Source organism: Eumetopias jubatus, unplaced genomic scaffold, assembly GCF_037043125.1.
Source record: "Eumetopias jubatus isolate StellerSeaLion01/CBP00866 unplaced genomic scaffold, mEumJub1_p1.0 scaffold_10, whole genome shotgun sequence".
NCBI lineage: Eukaryota > Metazoa > Chordata > Mammalia > Carnivora > Otariidae > Eumetopias > Eumetopias jubatus.
The window spans coordinates 50706020-50727750 of NW_028274816.1; the positions used below are offsets into that span (position 1 = coordinate 50706020).

At 50.8% G+C, this 21731-nt stretch overlaps 1 protein-coding gene across 1 annotated transcript; it reads right to left on the reverse strand.

Annotated features, from left to right (window-relative positions):
• Nucleotides 1-12852: 12852 nt before the first annotated feature.
• LOC114198911 (galectin-7) lies at nucleotides 12853-15087 on the reverse strand. The gene is made up of 4 exons (XM_028090601.2): nucleotides 15073-15087; nucleotides 14590-14678; nucleotides 13648-13849; nucleotides 12853-13017 (listed from the first exon to the last, which is right to left on the reverse strand). The coding sequence occupies exons 1-4, from the start codon at nucleotides 15085-15087 to the stop codon at nucleotides 12904-12906; spliced, it is 420 nt and encodes a 139-aa protein (XP_027946402.1). The 3' UTR covers nucleotides 12853-12903.
• Between the last annotated feature and the right edge of the window lie 6644 nt (nucleotides 15088-21731).

A 21731-nucleotide genomic window follows, 5' to 3' on the forward strand; every position in this document is an offset into this window, starting at 1 on the left:
GGGAGGGGGAGGGGATGGGAGGGGGAGGGGAGGGGGAGGGGAGGGGAGGGGGGGAGGGGGAGGGGAGGGGGGGGAGGGGGAGGGGAGGGGGAGGGGGCTACGCTGGAGTCTCTTCCTCTTCTTATAAAGGCACTACTCCCATCTTGAGGGGGAGGGGAGGTCCCGCCCTCAAGGTCTCATCCAAGCCTAATCACTTCCTTAAAGGCCCCACCCCTTAATACCATCATATGGGGGGTTGGGGCTTCAACACAGGAATTCCGGGGGGACACAAACCCAGTCCATAGCAAGTGGTAAGGTTTACAGATGAGAACGCTGAGGCACAGAGGAGTGGGGTGCTTCTTCTACGCTCTTACAGTTACAGAATCAGGATTTGAATCTGAGGGTCTGGCTTACCGATTATACTATATTGCCCCTCAAAAGATTAGTATTCGGGGGGCACCTGGGTGGCTCATCTGGGTTAAGCATCTGCCCTGGGCTCGGGTCATGATCTCAGGGTCCTGGGGTCGAGCCCCGCCTCGGGCTCCCTGCTCAGTGGGGAGCCTGCTTCTCCTTCTGCCCCTCCCCCCACTTATGCTCTCTCGCTCTCTCGCTTGCTCTCTCTCCGTCTCTCAAATAAATAAAATCTTTAAAAAAAAGATTAGTATTCGGAATCTATAAAGAGCTCTGATAAACGAACCACAGTTGACTCAATAGAAAATGGGCAGAAGACATGAATAAGCAATCACAGAATCAGTGTCCAATAAGCATATGAAAAAAACCTGCTCCTAATTAAGACCACCTGAAATACCACCACGCCCACTACATTAGGAAGAAAGTTAAGAAACCTGAAAATAGCCAGGGTTGGCAGGGACGAGGAGCAACAGACATGGACGCAGAGTCGTAACTTGGTCCACTTTGGAAGGCCAACTGGCATTCCCTGGTAAATGCCTACCCCATGACACAGCGATCCCATTCCCAGTTACGTATCTACTAAGGACATGCACGGGGCACCTGGCTGGCTCAGTCAGTTAAGCTTCTGACTCATGATTTCCAATCGGGTCCTGATCTCATGGGTCATGAGATCGAACCCTGCGTCGGGCTCAGTGCTCAGAAGCGAGTCTGCTTGGGATTCTCTCTCTCCCTCTCTCTGTGTCCCTCCTGTCACATGCTCTCTCTCTTTCTCTCAAATAAATAAATCTTTAAAAAAATAATAAATGCATGTACACTTGTCCCAGGAGACCTGTACAAAAATGGTCACGGCACCGTGGTTTGTAATAGCAAAAAAAAAAAAAACAACAACTCAAAATATCCATTGTCAACAAAAAGAGAAAGTCATGTTATATTCATACAAGGGAAGATTACACAGAAGTGAATATTGGATGAACTGCAGTTACAACATGGGTGAATTTTGGAAACGTACCATTGAATGAAAAAGCAAGCCTCACGGGACGCCTGGGTGGCTCAGTTGGTAAAGCATCTGCCTTCAGCTCAGGTCATGATCCCGGGGTCCTGGAGTTGAGTCCCACGTCCGGCTCTCTGCTTGGTGGGGAGCCTGCTGCTTCCCCCGCTTGTGCTTTCTCTCTCCCTGGCAAATAAATAAAATCTGAAAAAAAAGAAAAAAAAAGCAAGCCTCAGAAGGATACCCACGGTATACTATTCACTAAAAAAGTACTTTTTGTTACGGAAAAATGAAAACATCAACAAAAGTAGACAGAATGGTATGATGAACCCCACGTCCCTATCACCCAGCTTCAATAATTAACTCATGGAAATCCAGCTTCACTTATACCCCACCCCTCCCCGCCCCTCTTGTATAAATTTGAAGCAAATCCTAGACTTCATTTCATTCCCTCAGTAAATATTTTTTTTGAGAGGGAGAGGGAGAAGCAGACTCCCTGCTGAGCAGGTTGCCCAACCCAGGACCCTGAGATCACCACCTGGGCCAGGAGGCAGACGCTGAACTGACTGAGCCACCCAGGTGCCCCTCCCTCAGTAAATGTTTCAATACATCACTCTAAAATGTTCTTTAACTCTTAAAGAACACCATAACCCAAATACCATTGTCACACCAAAAAAATTAACAATAATTCCTTTTTTTTTTTAAGATTTTATTTATTTATCTGACAGAGAGCGAGAGCAGGAACACAAGCACAGGGAGTGGGAGAGGGAGAAGCAGGCCTCCCGCGGAGCAGGGAGCCCGATGCGGGACTCGATCCCAGGACCCCGGGATCATGACCTGAGCCGAAGGCAGACGCCCAACGACTGAGCCACCCAGGTGCCCAACAATAATTCCTTAATATCACCAAATATCCAGTCGGTATGCACATTTCTCTCTCATGAATGTCATAAAATTAGTAATGTCTTGCAGTCTGGACCCAAATAAGATGGATTTACTGCAATTGATTGACATGTCTCTTTATTCATTTGAGATACAGAGAGAGAGAGAGAGAGAGAGAGAGAGCATGAGCAGGGAGAGAGGCAGAGGGAGAGGGAGAAGCAGGCTCCCCGTGGAGCAGGGAGCCCGATGCAGGGCTCGATCCCAGGACCCTGGGACCATGACCTGAGCCGAAGGCAGACGCTTAACCATCTGAGCCACCCAGGCGCCCCGATTGACATGTCTCTTAAATCTCTTTTAATCTACGAGTTCCTTCTTTCAGCTCTCTCTTTTTTTTCTTACAGTTTTTGGCTGAACACCTCAATTGTCCCAGAGACTTTGCCAAGGTCTGGGTGTGGCTGATGTACCCCCTAGTGGCATTTCCCATGTACCTCTCTCTCCTGTAACCCCTGTAACTGGGCATGAAATCTAGATGCTTATCGGTTGCAGGCTCCGTTTTTCCACAAATGACAGCCTAGGAGGTGTTTGGCTTTTCCATCTGGTTGTCTCTGATGCTAAGCAGCGGGTGTTCGCTGCCTACGGGTGCTGATGCCAGATGGGGATTGCGAAATGGTGACATTCTACTTCTGTCATTTCATTTTCCTGTGGTGGCTGGAATATGATATAAAGGAACACTTTCCCTTATCTGCTGAGGTACAGTTCATAAAAGAGAGACTTGGGCCGCCTGGGTGGCTTAGCCTTAACCGACTGCCTTTGGCTCAGGTCATGGTCCCTGGGTCCTGGGATCGAGCCCCGCATCGGGCTCCCTGATCAGCAGGGAGCCTGCTTCTCCCTCTCCCTCTGCTTCTCCCTCTCCCGCTGCCCCCCTCCCCTCCCACAGCCCCCCTGCTTGTGTTCGCTATCTCTAGTGTGCTCTCTGTCTCTCTCTCAAATAAATAAATAAAATACTTGAAAAAATTAAAAAAAATTAAAGAGAGGATGCTTCCTTGATTCTTTCCTTCTATTTACCAGTTATTAGAGAGCATGGCTTTTTTTTTTAATATTTGTCAGAATTCTTTTTGAGAGGTTTTGTTGTAACAAATTACTGAGTAGTGAGGTTGTGTGAGGGGAAAGCCTTACCTCCAATTCTTGGCAGCTACTGATACCTCCCCCAAAGAACTGATATCTGAACATGACACATTGGCTTACGTCAATTAGCGCCCAGAGGCGAGTGTGCTGGAGAACGAAGCCCACACTGAGGGATGCAGAGCTGAGACTTTGCCCAGCCTAGACTTGCTAGAGACAAAGCAGTCGCTGATGATGACTCATAGCAGGCAGGGACAAGAATGGTCTCCCAACCTGTCTTGTAGGTTTGACGAAGTCCCAGCAGGCTACATCCTTCTAGATGCTCTGAACTCAACCTTTCATGAAAGGTTCATTTGAGGTGCACCTGACCACATCCTTGAGGACCCTATTCAATTAGCCTTTTGGCTGGTGTCAAGCAACCAGAGTCCTGCTGGAGTCATGCACTGATCATAGGATCATTTAGAACTCATGCCTTGGGCACCATTCCTGAAGGTGAGCAATGAAAGGTCACTAGATTCTTATACACTGTTCAAACGAGGGTGGGAAGTATCTGAAATATTTTAGCCAACATTGCATGTCACCAATTTCACCAATAACAGCCCATTTTTAACACACATTATGCTAATTTTTAAAAGATTTATTTTATTTTTTTTTTTAATTTTATTTATTTGAGAGAGAGAGAATGAGAGATAGAGGGCACGAGAGGGAAGAGGGTCAGAGGGAGAAGCAGTCTCCCTGCCGAGCAGGGAGCCCGATGCGGGACTCGGTCCCGGGACTCCAGGATCATGACCTGAGCCGAAGGCAGTCGCTTAACCAACTGAGTCACCCAGGCGCCCGATTTATTTATTTTAAAGAGAGAGAGAGAGAGCACACGTATGCGCTTGAGGAGGGGGAGGAGCAGAGGGAGAAGGAGAGAGAATCTCCAGCAGACTCCCCGCTGACCGAGGAGCCCCAGACGAGGCCGATCTCACAACCTGAGATCACATCCTGAGCCGAAACCAAGACTCAAATGCTTAACCGACTGAGTCACCCAGGCACCCCAATAATTTTTTTAAGTAAACTCTATGTCCAACATGGGGCTTGAACTCATGACCCTGAGACCAAGAGTCGTATTCATTACCAACTGAGCCAGCCACGCGCCCCCACTGAGCTAATTGTTAATAAGCCATTCAACATACAAATGAAAACTCACTTTTTTTTTTCTTAAGTAGGCTCCACACCCAGCATGGAGCCCAACACAGGGCTTGAACTCACGACCCTGAGATCAAGACCTGAGCTGAGATCCAGAGTCGGTTAACACATTTAACCATCCGAGCCACCCAGGCGCCCCCAAAACCCATTTCTAACATTCTCATACTAATGAATGAAGTCTCTGGTGTTTCTCAAAGGTAACTAGTTGAAGCTCTTGTAGTAATTGCCTATTTGGCTTTTCATCAGATGCTGGCTGACTATTCTGGAAGTATGTCTTCCAGCTTAGGCTGCCTGAGGGGCTCCTGGAGTGTACCTAATGCCTCACATCTTTGTATCATCCTGTGTCTTAGGTTGAGGTCCTTAGAAACCCAGAGACAAAGGGCTGCATGCACAAGGGCTATTGCAGAGTGGCCTCAGGCGACACCCCAAAGGGAAGTGAAGGGGGCAGGATTGGGCTGCGGGACAAGGCGACACACAACTTGGTTGAGACAAGCCTCAGACAATGCTATGCGGAAATTTGGAGCTGGGGTGGCCGCCCAGATTTGTCCCCAGTGGAAGCAAGGCGGTCAGGGCTTTGGATCCCAGTTAGCATCTGGTCACTGGTGTGGGCCACTCCCTGGAAAGGGCATGACATTAGGTGAGGCTGTTCTCCGTGACAGAGGGCACATCCAGGGAGGGACACAGCCGCAAGACACAGCAGCCCAAAGCCCAGCATTTCCTAGCTCTGTCCACTGAGGGGGCCCGTATGGGGAACTTCTCCATAGGTTTGTGATTATTTCCAAATCAGAACAAATAGTAAAACAATTGCATTGATTATAGAGAGGGCTGGTTTTTGTCCTTTCCACGCTGCTTTGGTGGCCTAATAGAGCCCAAATACTGGGAAAGGAGAGGCAAAGAATAATAATAAAGAATAATAATAAAAGCCAAAATTGTATCAGCAAAAACTGGAATGAGTTACTGGGAAGAAAGAATAATTATATCATCTCCCTCGTATTACCTGGGGAGAATTAACAGATAACATTTAATTCTTGACATCGTTAATTAAGTAACCACAGGTTCAAGTATGGGCTTAAAAAAATCTATATGTGTCAACTATCTTCAAATAAAGAAAAAGAGGGACACCTGGCTGGCTCAGTTGGCAGAAGGAGCGACTCTTGATCTTGGAGTTCTGGGTTTAAGCCCCATGTTGGGTATAGAGATTACTTAAAAATAAAATCTTTTTTAAAATTTTTATTTATTTGACAGAGAGTGAGAGACCACAAGCAGGGGGAGCAGCAGAGGGAGAGGGATGTGGGGCTCGATCCCAGGACCTGTGGAAGGCAGACACTTAACTGACTGAGCCACCCAGGTACCCCAAAAATTAAATCTTAAAAAAAAAAGAAAAGAAAGAGAAAAATCTGTAATCATTAGTGGGATAAAAACAGGACATATAACTTCCAAATGAGTAGAATAGTTTAAAAAGAAGAAAGAAAATACAATCCATTGGCAAAGGTCAAAAAACAAAGGAAAACACCGGAAATCATACAAAATAAAAACAGAAAGGATGAGACAATGACCAAAGTAAAGCCAAGTCTACCAGTTCTAACAAAGTTATGCAAATGTGTAAAACTTACTAGAGCAAGTAGAACAAACCAACTCAATTCTATGTACTGGCATCAGAACATTCTCCAAAAAAACAATCTGATTAAAAAATGGACACAGGGGCGCCTGGGTGGCTCCGTTGGTTAAGCGACTGTCTTCGGCTCAGGTCATGATCCCGGGCTCCTGGGATCGAGCCCCACATCGGGCTCCCTGCTCGGCGGGAAGCCTGCTTCTCCCTCTCCTACTCCCCCTGCTTGTGTTCCCTCTCTCGCTGTCTCTCTCTCTCTGTCAATTAAATAAATAAATAAAATATTTAAAAAAATAAACAATGGACACAGGACCTGAATAGACATTTTTCCAAAGAAGACATGCAGATGGCCAACAGACACATGAAAAGATGCTCACCATCACTCCTCATCAGGACACAAATCAAAACACAATGAGACGTCACCTCACACCTGAGAAAATGGCCAAAATCAACAACACAAGAAACAACAGGTGTTGGCGAGAATGTGGAGAAAAGAAACCTTCATGCACTGTTGGTGGGAATGCAGACTGGTGCAGCTACTCTGGAAAACAGTATGGAGGTTCCTCAAAAAATTAAAAATAGAAATACCATTGATCCAGCAATTCCACCTCTGGGTATTTATCCAAAGATAATGGGGTGCCTGGGTGGCTCAATTGGTTAAGCATCTGCCTTCGGCTCAGGTCATGATTCTGGGGTCCTAGGACAGAGCCCCAAGTCAGGCTCCCTGCTCAGCAGGGAGTCTGCTTCTCCCTCTCCCTCTGCCCCTCCCCCACTTGTGCACGCTCTCACTCTCTCAAATAAATAAATAAAATATTTTTATTTTTAAGATTTTTATCCCCCAATAAATAAAATAATTAAAATAATAAAAATTTTTAAGATTTTATCTGCCTCAATAAATAAAATCTTTAAAAAAAAGATAATGAAGACACTAACTCAAAAAGATATCTGCACCCCCATATTCATTCAGGTCATAATCCCAGAGTCCCTGGATCGAGCCTGCATCAGGCTCCTGCTCAGCAGGGAGTCGGCTTCTCCCTCTGCCCTTCACCCTGCTTGTGTTTTCTCTCTCTCTTAAATAAATCAATAAAATCTTTAAACAAACAAAAACATGTTTAAAAACCCAAGCTCATAGAGAACAGATTGGTGCTGGTCTGAGGTGGGGAGTGGGAGGGGTGGGCAAAATAGGTGAAGGGCGTCCAAAGGTACGAACTTCCAGTCATAAAATAAGTTAAGTCCCAGGGGCGTAATGATATTTTATTGCCTATTTGTAAGTTCTTAAGAAAGTAAATCTTAGGGGCGCCTGGGTGGCTCAGTTGGTTAAACATCCGACTCTAGATTTTGCTCATGGGTGATCTACTGGGTCCTGGGATCAAGCCCCACACTGGGCTCTATGCTCAGCAGGGGGTCTGCTTGAGATTCCCTCTCTCTCTCTCCCCCCCTCTGCCCCTCCCTCCACTCCCTCTCTCTCTAAAATAAATAAATAAATCTTAAAAAAAAAAAGGAAAGTAAATCTTAAAAGTTCTCATCAAAAGAAAAAAGATCTATGACTCTGTATGGTGATGGATGTTAACTAGACTTATTGTGATGATCATTTCACAATATATGTAAATATGGAATCACTGAAACACTTGAAACTAATATAATGCTATACGTCAACCATACCTCAATTTTAAAAAACAGGACCTAAGACCTCATCTAGTTCTGCTCCCCAAAATAAATAAAATCTTGAACAAGAATATAATTTTAAAATAATAATAATAAAGTAAAATACATACCAAAAATCTAGAGCTTTCTCGTAAGTTACTGGCTTCTAATAAAAATGACTCTATTGGGGCTCCTGGGTGGCTCAGTTGGTTAAGCCTCCAACTCTTGATTTCCGTGGGGTGATGACCTCAGGGTATTGATCTCAGGGTCAGGAGATGGAGCCCAAGTGGGGCTCTGGCTCATTGGGGAGTCAGCTTCTCTCCCTCTCCCTCGGCCCCTCCACTCTGCTCATGCGCACTCTCTCTCTAAAATAAATAAATAAATAAATCTTTTTAAAAAATGACTATCGTTTTACAACTTTATTGACTTCTGCAATGCTGATATCTAAAGATAATGACACAGGGGTGCCTGGCTAGCTCAGTTGGTGGAGCTCTAGTGATTCTTGATCTTGGGGTCGTGACTCTACACATTGGGTGTAGACATTACTTAAATAAATAAAACTTAAAAAAATAAAAAAATGACACAATTTTTGAGGTTATAACACCTATGTGAGAAAAACAGCTATGTTTTCCCCCCCACAGTGATAAATATAGTAACTCTAAACTTGGTAACCCTGTGTGTGCTTTCTTTTTTTTTTTTTTTTAAGAGATCAGTGTTGCTATTTTTTATTTTATTTTATTTATTTATTTGACAGAGAGAGACACAGCGAGAGAGGGAAGTGGGAGTGGGAACAAGCAGAGGGAGTGGGAGAGGGAGAAGCAGGCTTCCTGTGGAGCAGGGAGCCCGATGCGGGGCTTGATCCCATTAACCCTGGGATCATGACCTGAGCCGAAGGCAGACGCTTAACGACTGAGCCACCCAGGTGCCCCGTGTGCTTTCTTTTAAAAGCGTGTTGTATATTTCATTTGGCAAGCCAGTCCTTCTAAAACCTGAACTCCCTTGCAATCCATCTTTTCAAGCAAAATGTTTTTCTTTTTCTTTGCTGAAAAGAAAATAGAAGTTTTGAATAATATAAATTAATAAGGTTAATTTAATAGCTATATATATATTTTTTCAAGCATCTATCAAACATTTACAAAAACTCAATTTTAAAAATAACAAGCAGAGGAAAAAATAAAATAAAATAACAAGCAGAGGCGCCTGGGTGGCTCAATCTGTTGGGTGGCTGACTCTTGGTTTCCGCTTAGGTCAAGATCTCAGGGTTGATAGATTGAGCCCCATGTGGGCTCCAGGCTCCGTGCTCAGCAGGGAGTCTGCTCAAGATTCTCTCTCTCTCCCTCTCCCTCTGCCCCTCCCCCTGCTTGCCTGTGCTCTCTCTATCTCAAATAAATAAATAAAATACTTAAAAAAAATAAGCAGGAGCACCTGGCTGGCTCAGTCAGTGGAATATGTGACTCTTGATCTTGGGGCCATGAGTTTGAGCCCAAGTTGGGTGCAGAGATTACTTTAAAAAAGAAAAAAAAAAAAACGGGTCACCTGGGTGGCTCAGTAGGTTAAGTGACTGCCTTCAGCTCAGGTCATGATCCTGGAGTCCTGGGATCAAGCCCCACATCGGGGGGGGGGGGGTCCCTGCTCAGCAGGGAGTCTGCTTCTCCCTCTGACCCTCCTCCTTCTCACACTGTCTCTCATTCTCTCTCAAATAAATAAATAAAATCTTAAAAAATAATAAAAAATAAAATTCTTTAAAAAAATAAAAAAGAAAAAGAAAGAAAAGAACAAGCATTGTATAGGGATTTGTTAACAATAGATAAATTCCAATTACAATCAGGAAAAGACAATATGGCTACCCTCACTATCATTCTGGAAATATTAGACATTGTAATAAGATATAAAGGAGACGTAACACATATAGTGATTGCAATAGAATTAGAAATTAGCAAAAATTAGGAAAGCAGAAATCTGACAAAATTCAGAAATTTAAAAACACTCATAACTTACATAGGTGAAGAGATATAATTACAGACTATCTACAAAACAATGCATATAATTAAAACACTATTGTCAGAATATATTATACTCAGATATGTCAATAGACTTAAATTATTTTGTTATTAAATAAGAAAGCATGAAGCAGTAAACTAAATATATGTAAGTTTTTAAATACAACAAAATAGGTGGAAAAAAATAAACACAAAAGTAAATAAATTAGAGACTCAGAGAAGCAATAAAATGGATACGGGCACTGTTGTACACTGAAAATTACAAACTATTGTTGAAAGAAATTAAAGAAGATCTCAGGGGGGCGCCTGGGTGGCTCAGTCGTTAAGCGTCTGCCTTCGGCTCAGGTCATGATCCCAGGGTCCTGCGATCGAGCCCCGCATCGGGCTCCCTGCTCCGCAGAGAGCCTGCCTCTCCCTCTCCCTCTCCCCCTGCTTGTGTTCCCTCTCTCGCTGTCAAATAAATAAAATCTTTAAAAAAAAAAAAGATCTCAGGAAATGGGAAGATATCCTGTGTTCATGGATTCAAAGACTTCATATTGTTCAGATGGCAATACTCCCCAAATTAATCTACCGTTTCAATACAATATATCAAAATCACAACTGATTTTTTTTTTTGAGAAGCTGACAAGGTAATTCTGAAGTTTATTTGGAAAAATATACAAAACAATTTTGAAAAAGAAAAAAGCTAAAGGACTCTAAGTTTCCAATTTCAAAATCACAGTAATCAAGACAGTGATATTGGGATAAGCACAGACATGTAGATAAATGGAACAGAACTGAAGGTCCAGAAATAAATACATACACCTATGATCAATTAAATATCGATGAGTGTGTCAAGACAACGCAATGAGGAAAGAACAGTCTTTTCAACTGGAAATCCATGTGCAAAAAAATAAAGTTGAGCCCCAATTTCACAACATACACAAAAATTAATTCAAATGGTTTATCTATATTTATTTGAAATGACAAACAGAAAGTTTTAAGTACAACACAAACTAATTTTTCCTGAGCTGTTTATAAGTTGCCAACATGCTGCATTTTCACTTTCAAATTTTCTTCTTTCTTTTTTTCTTTTTCTTCTTTTTTCTTTCTTTTCTTTCTTCTCTCTCTCTCTTTCTTATTTTATTTATTTAGAGATGCCTGGGTGGCTCAGTTGGTGAAGCCTCTGCCTTCAGCTCTGGTCCAGATCCCAGGGTCCTTGCTCAGCAGGGAGCCTGCTTCTCCCTCTGCCTGCAACTCCCCCTGCTTGTGCTCTCTTTCTCTCTCTGGCAAATAAATAAATAAACTTTTTTTAAAAGAGATAAACTGAGGCATATTAAACGTTTAAAAAAAGATTTTATTTGACAGAGAGTGAGAGAAGGAGAGAGAGAGAGAGCACAAGCAGGGGGCGCAGCAGAGGAAGAGGGAGAAGCAGGCTCCCCTCTGAGCCCGGAGCCGGAACGTGGGACTCGATCCCAGGATCCTGGGATCATGACCTCAGCCGAAGGCAGACGCTTAACCGACTGAGCCACCCAGGCGCCCTTCAGATACTTTCTTAATATGTAGTAATATTTTGTATAAACATGAACAGTCTCCACAATATACACGGTAAGACAGAAGTGAAAATCAGGAAATTAACACGGATGAATCACTATCATCCAACCTAGTTTACCAGTTCTGCCAACACTGCCTACCTTTCACTGTCCTTTTCCAAATTTGTACCCTGTGGGTAGGTACAAATTTTTTTTTAAATGTTCAAAAAGTACATGAACGGACAAATGAAATAAAAATTAATTCATTTAACAAAGAGCCCTGGTATAACAATGGATGTTAGATTTCTCTCTCAGGTCTCCCACCGGGAGAGGAAGACCCCTCATGCCTCGGCCCACCCAGAAATATACAAAGAAGAGCCCAGAATGAAGAGGGGCTTCTCCGGGATGAAGCTCGGAAGTACAGAGAAAAGTTCGGTCTTGGAAGCATTCGAATTCGCCCAGATTTCGAGGTCACACAGAATTTTGCATCTTCAGAGGAAAACAAGGTAACGCACCCTCGCTCCCACACCAACTGCCGAAATTGCAGCATCCGCAGAGGCCACGGGGAGGCGACGTGTCCTACATCTCGCAGGGATCCCAGGCCCGGAACCCCAACAAATCCCTCCAGGGGCGTGGCTTCCGACTTTCCTGAGACTCCCCGCCAGGGCCCAAACCGCAGTGAGGGAAACTTGCCAGCCGACCCGATCCATCTCACAATTAGGAACACGGCTATTGCAGAGTGTCGCGCTCACGGAGTCACGACCTCCCTCCAACCACAGCCATTAGGTGACGAGCAGCCACCTACCTATCAGAAACGCACCGCCTAGCGCTGGGGGCGACTGGGCGTCTGTGTGTGGGCGCCCACTACCTCGATCCCCCACGTTGGCACTCCGGCAGGAAGCCGGGGGCCGGAGCGGTCCACGAACCCAGGTGCAAGAAGTGTGGGAGTGGGGCGCGTGCCCGCAGCGGGGACCCAGAGGCCTGATCGTCGTGTCCCCCGTCCGCTCGGCGGGGAGATGCCGCTCCCGTGCGCGTCTGTCCCGGGGCGCACGGGCGGGGGCCTGTCCCGACTCGGGGACAGCCGGGAGGCGGGCGACGCCTCATCCGCAGCCCGGCCCCACCCCGCGCCAGCCGGCTCCCGGCGCCCACACGGGTCCTCGCCCCGCCTCCGCCAGCTCGGGCTCTCCAGGGGCCCAGGCGTGTGGGGACTCGCTCCCCCGTTTGCAGATGCACCCACCCACACGGAGCTCTGTTGTTCCGCACAGGGGGCGCCAAGGGGAGCTCGAGCCCGCTCCGAACGCCATCGGGTCCCCCCACCCGCACCCCGCCGGGCTGCTCTGCAAAGTGCGGCTGGGAGACGAGCCAAGACACACCCCGACGCGCGCTGGCCTCCCAGAGCCGGTCCCGCAGCCCGCCGCGGCCGCGCAATCGCGGTGGGACCCTTAGCCAGAGTCTTCGCCCCTCTGAACCCGCTTTCCGCGTCTCCACGCAGGAGGCGCAGACACACAGAGGCGCACAGACGTGGGCTGAAACTTTATTTGCCATTCCTGGGACCCCCTCCCGGGGGTCTCAGAAGATCTTCACGGATTCCAGCTGCAGGTCCCCGCCCACCTCCAAGAGGCGCACGCGCGCCGGCGGGATCCGGTAGCGGAAGTGGTGGTACTCCGAGTCGCCGACCACCGCCTGCGGGGACACAGGGGCGGGGGCTTGGGGGGCAGGTCCGCGCTGGAGTGCCCGAGGCCGCTGCGGGGGTCCGTCCCGACTCGGACCTGCGCCCTGGGCCCTCCCTCACCACGCCGGGCCCCGAGCTCCCCGGTGGCGAAATGGGCTCGGGATCGTTCTAAGCGCCTGTCGGGAACGTCCCGTGGGCTGACCGGTGGCCCCGACGTGCGTTTTCAGGCTCGGCGGGGGCGGGGCCCTCGGCTTGCGGCGTGCGCTGCTCCCTCCCGCCGCGCCCACTGACCGCAGCGAGCGGCCTGGGCGCTGGAGGGTCTGCAGCGCCCGCCGCCCGCCGGCGCGTGTTTCTGGGCCGGTCTCCCGCCCCGGCCCCGCCACAGAGCCCCGGCCTCACACGCTGTCGGGGAGAAAAGCGGGGCCCCGCTGCCCCGCTAGGGGACCCCCACCCTCTGGGCACTTGGCTCTTGCGCGCTTGGGCCTTGCCGCTGCCGCACCCCTGCCTTCGGACACCAGCGGGGATGCACCGGGGGGAGCAGGGGGACGCGGGAAGCCCCTGCCCAGCACGGCCACGCCCTTGCTCCCCTCCTCCACCAGCAGCCGCCCTGGCTTCCACGCCTGGCGGTGGCCGGGACCCACCTTGAAGCCTTCGTCCGTGGCAATGAGGAGCACATCGAAGGGCTGCCCGTGCTGGAAGGGAATGCCTGAGCCGCGCTCCTCTCGGCCCCAGGTGCCCTGCTCCAGGGTGTTGAAGACCACAGCTGACTCATCCAGGCGGGGATTGAAATGCAGGGCGGCCTCACTCCCCGGGGCCTCGTTGCACAGCAGATTCACATAGAACCTGGGGGTTGGGGGTGCAGAGGAGGTTCAGATAGACCTCAGGGGCCAAAGGGCCTGACTCACCGTTGCCCGTGCACATACAAATTTCAAAGACCAGAAATGTCGCACACCACAGAAGGAGGGCTGTGGACTGGTGGCCAGGACCCAGATTCCAGGGCATCCAAAAACTTAAGACAGGGACCCTGGACACATCCACCTACACGAGGGTCACACTGCTATGGCTTGGGTCCCCTCAATATCCAAAGCCTCTAAGAGTTGCCATGAGTCATGGTGCCCACGGCCAGGGTGCTCCCCATCCCCAGGGTATCCCCATTCCCAGAGGGCTAGGAACAATACCACGGACCCCATTCTTCCAGGCGCCGGGGATTCCCCCAAATCCCACAGTTGCCGGGGCCCAGGAAGTCTCAGGACTGATTGCTTGGGTTTCCCGGATGCCCAGGCCACGTCCACATCACAGGACGTATTTCCAGAGCTCCTGGGGACTCAGACTGGGAGTCATAGGACTGTAGGTAGGAATCCTGAGATTCCCTGGAGCTCCCAGATTCCTAGGGCCACGTGGACACCCCAGCTTGTACCCAGCCATGGGACCAGTAAGTGAAGACAGGAGATTCCAAAAAGTCAGTGATGGCCCGGGGACTCCAAGACCCTCGTGGACATAGGTGGCTCTGGCACCCTCCCGTCTGGGCTGGAAAAAGTCGGGGTCACACGTCCCACCTCTACCGCTGGGGTCTGGGGTCTCACCTGCCAGCCTTGTCCGGGACGACACCACGAATCCTCATCACCGTGCCCACTCGGATGCCGTCGGGCAGTGAGGTCTTGTGGGGCACATTCTGCAGGACCAGCGGTGTGGGGTCCAAGGGAACCAGGGACGCAGAGGAGAGAGACAGATGGGTCAGCCCCAGGGAGAAAACGACCAAGACCCGGACCAGCTGGATCACTGACAAGAAAGGCCACAGAGAGAGAGAGAGAGCCCGAGCCAGGCAGAGGCGGGGAGAGAAACACACAGAGTCAACAGACACACACACACACACACAGAGAATCCAAAGGCAGATGGGAGCATTGGGTTGGGTTGGGTCAACCCAAGAGCCACAGCCCAGACACTTCCTAGCACACCCTAGCACCCACTTTCTCCTTTCAAACAGGGGACGTCAGGCGGGCCCAGCCCCTCCCCGAGTCCGGTGCCCCCTTGGGTCCAAGACCCCCCAGCCTCAGGCCCCCACTCACAGAGCTCCCTGCCATGGTTGGGACAGTGGGCAATGGCGCTGCTGGGGATGCTGCTGGGACCTTTAATAAGAGCAGGGCGTGGCAGGCCAGGCTGACTCACCTCCCCCCCATTTCCACACCTGCCGCCCACACCTGGCACAGACCCTGGCCCTGGGGCCACCTGGCCCAGAACCTTCTCTCGGGGGGCCTGTGCCTTCCCTCCACTCCCGAGGGTTCCCAGGTGCGCTGCCCCCTCTCCTTTGAGCTAATAATCGTAAAGACAGTGCCTAAGGAAATCCTTAGGAAAACAGAGGGGACTGGGGGAGCCGGGGTCCATCCAGTCCTCTCTTCCCGCTGCCTGGCAGCGAGAAAAGAGGATTTTCCCATTTTATCTCGGGAGCCTTGGCCCCGAGAGGCCGCGCCGGGGGCTTTTGGGTGTCCGGGCCCCCCTCCCAGGCTGGGACCTGTGGCCCAGAGCTGAGGCGGCGACCCCCGACATGCCCGTTCAGGCCCCCGACCCTGGCAGCATCCGCAGCCGCAGCAGAGGGGCTCCGAGGGCCAGCAGGTTCGCCTGCTGGGCGGCGCTGCGTCCCTGGCCTAGAGCAGTGCCTGGCACACGGGAAGCCCTACGAGAATGCGGGGGAAAGAAGGAACAGAAAATGCCAACACGTGCCATTTCGGAGGCCGCTGGGCGCGGCTGCGCACACGAGACCTCCCTGCGCGCTCAGCTGGAGCCCAGCCGCCAGGGGCGTCGGTCACCCCCATTCTACAGCCAAGGACACTGAGGCTCAGGGAGGGGAGGCCATTTGCCCAAAGCCACCAAGCTGGGCACTCCCATGTCACTGGGGCTCTGCCTTTCCTCATCTTGGGCAGTTTCTGTCTCGTGTCTTCTGTCCCTGTGAGTGCCCCGGTCCCTCTGCCGGGCCCTCTGGCTCCCTCTCTGTCTCCCAGGTGTCCCCGTCCGCCTCTCTCCTCTAAAGCGCTGTCCTCCTCCACCGCCCCGAACTGCTGTCACTCCCCCAGCTAGCTCTCAGGTGTAGGGAGGGCAGGGCAGGGGTGTCCTCGGGCCCCCCCACACCCAGACCCAGGTGGACGAGAGCACCGTGGGGCCCTCCTCCACCCAGGCTCGTTGCCAACCCCCATAGCCCAAGACTCCAGAAGAGGAATCCAGGATAGGAAGGGGGGGGGGGGCGGGCAGAGGGAGAACGCTGAAAGACGGTTCTGGAAGGCAGGGAAGAGGCAGGGTGAGGCAGCCGAGCAGAAACCCCTCCCAGCAGCCCGGCAGCCCTCCTCCCCGCCTGCACCACCCCACTCTCAGCGCCCACTCCTCCCCCACCCCGCAGGGGGAAGAGGCCTGGGGCAGAGAAGAGAATGGAAACTTTGGGTGGCGACACCCAGACTCAGAACCTGATCCACCCCCCGCCTGTCCCCCAGGCCTCCCAGACTCTCCATCCGCCCACCACACGAGGCACCCAGGTGGGGGCGCAGTTTCGGAGCTAGGGCCTCAGAGAGGAAGGCTGGGCAGTTGCATTTGGCCTGGGGGGTGTTGGCCGGGGCACCCCCATTTTGCAGAGGAGAACACTGAGGTCTGGAAAGGGGCAGCCTCTCAGCCAAGGCCACACAGCAGGGCAGCCGCCCGGGGCTAGGCGGGGGCCCGGGGTGGCCCAGGGCTGGGCATCAGGACTTCCATCAGAGGGGACACGGGGCCTGAGGCTGGAGCACCAGCCCCTGAACGGGTCCTGGAACGATGGGTCCGCTACCCCCAGAGCAGGGTGTCCACTCTCTCGGCCTCCCTGTCTGGCGCTATGGATGCCAGCGACTCATCCTTCTCCCGAGCTCTTCCTTGGGGCTGGCTCTTCACACACCGCCAGCCTGCAAGTCCCAACTCGACTCGGGGGTTGGGCCCAGTGTTTGCATTGGATCTGTTATCACTGTGGTCGCCGGCTCATTTCTCAGAACTCAGAGATGCGCAACCTTGAAGGCTCCTTGTTCTCCCGTGTTGCTATTCTTCATAGCAGTTCTGGAATATTTTCTAGAGCATTTTTTTCATTTCCAAAGCAGTACTGAATGTGTTCATTTCTCAATACCCTTCCCACTCCCTGAGCTATACCCTGCTGTCCTAAAATACGCAGGGTGTCACAGAATGGTGATGAGTTTTGACAGACGGACAGATGCGAGCAACCCCCCCATCAACAGTCCTCGAGCCCCCGAAACAGCCAGCCCCCCTCCCCCTGCCCAGGAAGCCGCCGCCGTCCCTCGGCATCTCATCTCGTGGCTACAGAATTCATTTGTCATGAACGGGAAGAAGAGGGGTGGCCAGCGGGCCGAGTGGGCTGACCTCACCCTCCCTTGGGACACAGGTCGGGTCAATGAAAAGGAACTCCTGTCCCCACCGTGGTCGTGGCCACTGAAAATCCCAGGCTCTGCTAGCTTCAGCTTGTTGGGGGCTTTGGCTCGTTCTTCACCCTTGGTTTGGTAAAGGAACATTCAAATGAGGAAAAGGACACCTTGATCCTCTGACTATTTCTTCAGCCCAGAATCCACGGCCAGCCTCCCGGTTCTACTTGTAGAACCCCTCTGTAGTAAATTTCACCAACCTGGTCCCTGCAGAGGGGAGGCAGGTTTCTGTCCTGTTTGCTTCCACTGATGAGCTGAGTTCATTAGACTCTCTTCCATACTCCAAGCTGCACGTGGGCCTTTGCCGTGTGTTCAGTGGTAGGTCTTTCCACTGTCCAGCGCATTCTTCCAAGTCCTAAGTGATCGTTGTACATGTCCATGCCTGAGGGGGAAATCCACTGACTTTTTCTTTTTCCTCTCTTCTTCCATCTCTCCCCTCCCTCCCTCCCTCCCTCCCTCAGTCCCTCCCTTCCCACTTTCCTTCCTTCCCTTCTTCCTTCTTTCCTTCCCTAAGCCAAGGGATTGGGTCCTCCAGCCATCAGGTGGGACGGCCGTTGCCCGGTCTGGTGAGTGGGGAGCTGGGGTGCTGGTAGTGGGTAGAGGGTGCTGTTCCACTGTGGCATCAGAGGGAGCTAATGAGAGTGCTCAGAAGAGGGTGGTCCACAGGACCTGGGGGCGGGGGGTGGGGTGGAAATTCAGAACCTGGGGTTGATTTGGTGTCAGGCCTTCCGTCTGGAATGGCTCTCTAGTCTTCCTTTGTCTTTCAGGACCTTGGCACTTGGGAGGTTGGAGGTCGATGTATCATGGTCACTAGATTCAGGTTATGCACTTTTCACAGAAGACCCACAGAAGTGACACCGCGTGCATCCTGTCTAGCTGTGCCCCACCTCCCTGTGTCCTCTGGCAGGTGAATTGACTTGGATCATGTCACTAGTGGCACCTCCCAGCTTCCCCACCAGAAAGTCACCCATTTGTCCTTTGTCATTAGCATTTTGGGATGCTCTTGGAAATTATGTCAGTGTCACTCACATCTGCTGTAGACTGTTTGTCTGCCCCCAAATTCCTATGCTGAATCCTCACCCCAGTGGGATGGTGCTTGGAGGTGGGGCCTTTGGGAGGAAATGAGGTCATGAAGGCCCCCCTCATGAGTGGGGCTGGTGCTCTTATAAAGGGACCCCAGAGAGCTCCTCTGTCGCCTCAGTCATGTGAGGGGGACAACAGAGGACAGAGCCAGAAGAAGGCCATCTATGAGCCAGGAAGCCGGTTCTCACCAGACACCTAATATGCTGGCATTGATCGTGGACTTCCCAGCCTCCAGAACCATGAGAAATAAATTTTTTTAAAAAGATTTTATTTATTTATTTGACACAGAGAGAGAAAGAACACAAACGGGGAGCAGCAGAGGGAGAGGGAGAAGCAGGCTCCCCACTGAGCAGGGAGCCCGATGCGGGGCTCGATCCCAGGACCCTGGGATCATGAGCTGAACTGAGGCAGACACTTAACCGACTGAGCCACCCAGGCACCCCATAAATTTGTTTTTTGATAAGCCCCCTGGTTGGTGGTATTTTGGTCATGGCAATTCTGACAGAGTAAGGCAATGTCAGTGCGGACTCACGGCCTCCTGTTTTATTCACAGTATTGTTGTGCATGACTCTCACTGTCCCAGACCCTCCTGTGGGAGTCCCTTAGGCCGGCTCATATGCTGTTGCATGCGCCCCAGGTCTGTGAAGGCTTCCTTCTTCTCTGACACAGGAAGCTATCCCTGGCACATCCTCTTTGAGCCTTGGAAACGGCCATTTCTACAACTTTCTTTCGTAGAGAAAGGTGCCAGTCCTCAGGAACCAAGATCGGTTCAGTGTCCCTGCTCCCGTGCCTTATCTGGGGCTTGAGGTGGGGGCTGCAGGAGTCCAGACATACCTCTGCCCTCCTAGGATCTTTCAGCTTGGCCCCAGAACTGAACTGATACATCAGGTGGAAAGGAGAAACGCACACACAATTACATAACTTGTTCAGGACACCTGAGGCCTCCTGAGGAAACGAAGCCTCAAAGAAATGGCCAAACCCCCATGCTTTTATATTAAGTCCGGGGCATCTGGGTGGCTCAGTGGTTAAGCGTCTGCCTTCCGCTCAGGTCATGATCCCAGGGTCCTGGGATCGAGCCCCGCATCGGGCTCCCTGCTCCGCGGGAAGCCTGCTTCTCCCTCTCCCACTCCCCCGGCTGTATTCCCTCTCTGGCTGTGTCTCTCTCTGTCAAATAAATAAATAAAATCTTAAAAAAAAAATAAATATATTAAGTCCAACCACAGAGCGAACTGTGGAAAAGTACCTCATCTCGTATGTGGGATGGATAAAGGAAGATAGGAATTACTTTCCCAAGGCCTCTTTGTATAGAATTCTCTAGGTCTCAACTTGCTATAAGAATGTGACTCTCCTGCTGGCTCAGGGGCAGTATCTTTTGGCGGGCGGGGGGCGGGGGGGCGGATTTCCTCTCCTGTTTTCAGGAAGCAAGTGGGAGGTTAAATCGTCCTTCTGGCCTCTGTTGTTTGGCAAATGCCATCAGTTTAAAGGAATCCTTATGGGCCCCTGGGGGGCTCAGATGGTGAAGCGTCAGCCTTCGGCTCAGGTCTTGATCCCAGGGTCCTGGGATCCAGTCCCGCATCGGGCTCCCTGCTAGGCAGGGAGCCTGCTTCTCCCTCTGCCTCTGTCTCTCGCTCGCTCTCTCTCTCTGACTCTCATGAATAAATAAATAAAACATTAAAAAAAAATAAAGGAATCCTTATGCTAAAGGGGCATATTTGCGGGGTGGGGTACAGGTGGCCCCCTGAAATACAACATGTATTTCCAACTATACTTTTTTCACTTTGGAGGTATAATCATCCTCATCCATCAAAGAAGGGGGAACACGACCTGATGGCATTCCTCCTACCTGGTCCTTGGAGTAGTCAAGTTCAAGGAGACAGAAAGAAGAAGGCTGGGGGCCAGGCGCTGTGGGGGTGGGGAGTTAGTGTTTGGTGGGTGCCCAGTTTCAGGTTTACGAAATGACGGGAGTTCTGGAGAGGGATGGGGGTCGGGGAATGGCTGCACAATAACGTGGATGCACTTGTACCCCTGAACTTAAAAAACAGTTCCAAGAGGGTGCCTGGGTGGCTCTGTCAGTTAAATATCTGCCTTCAGTTAAGGTCATGATCCCAGGGTCCCTGGATGGCGCCCCACTCAGCAGGGAGTGTGCCTGACCCATCCCTCTCAGTAGCGCTCTCCGCCCTCCCCGCCCGCTGCCTGTAATCTCCCGCCCTCTGTCTCCCTCTCAAATAAATAAATAAAATCCTAAAAAAAACACAGTTAACATGTAATTTTGTTTTCGTATTTTAACATAATAAAAATGTTTTTTAAAAGATTTTATTTATTTATTTTAAAAGTGTATTTAGAGGGGCGCCTGGGTGACTCAGTCGTTAAGCATCTGCCTTCCGCTCAGGTCATGATCCCAGGGTCCTGGGATCGAGCCCCGCATCGGGCTCCCTGCTCGGCGGGAAGCCTGCTTCTCCCTCTCCCACTCCCCCTGCTTGTGTTCCCTCTCTAGTTGTATCTCTCTCTGTCAAATAAATAAATAAAATCTTTAAAAAAATAAAATAAAAATGTATTTAGAGGGCGAGCGGGGAGGGGTAGAGGGAGAGAGAGTTTCAAGCAGACTCCCCGCTGAATGCAGAGCCTGACGTGGGGCTTGATCCCAGGACCCTTGAGATCATGAACTGAGCTGTAATCACGAGTTGGAAGCTTAATCGACTGAGTCACCCAGGTGCCCCAACATAATAAAAAAATTTTCAGGAGACACATGCCCCCCAATGTCCTACCCCCCCATAAAAAAACCCTCATGAAACCACGAGTTCAGACAGACACTGCCAATCAGGTTCATGGTCTTCTCCTTTCCACCTGGAACTCCCTCCTCTGAAAGTGACGGAAGACACTTGCCACCTTCCATGGTCGACACGCACACTATAGTCACTCGCCCAGGGACAGGTTCCCCCCCCACACCACACCCACTCTCATGGTGGAGCTGAGCTTCCAGGGTTCAGCTGCCCTTCTGGCCCGTTACTGCCACCCCAGCTCCCCACCCATCAGACACAGCACCTGCTGTCCCACCTGATGGCTGGAGGACCCAATCCCTTGGCTTAGGGAAGGAAAGAAGGAAGAAGGGAAGGAAGGAAAGTGGGAAGGGAGGGACTGAGGGAGGGAGGGAGGGAGGGAGGGGAGAGATGGAAGAAGAGAGGAAAAAGAAAAAGTCAGTG

Coding starts and splice junctions, on each gene's coding strand:
- LOC114198911 (XM_028090601.2), bottom strand. Junction 13,850..14,589: donor GTCCCGGACAAGGCTGGCAG/GTGAGACCCCAG, acceptor CCCAACCCCCAG/GTTCTATGTGAATCTGCTGT. Junction 13,018..13,647: donor CCACGGACGAAGGCTTCAAG/GTGGGTCCCGGC, acceptor GTGTCCCCGCAG/GCGGTGGTCGGCGACTCGGA.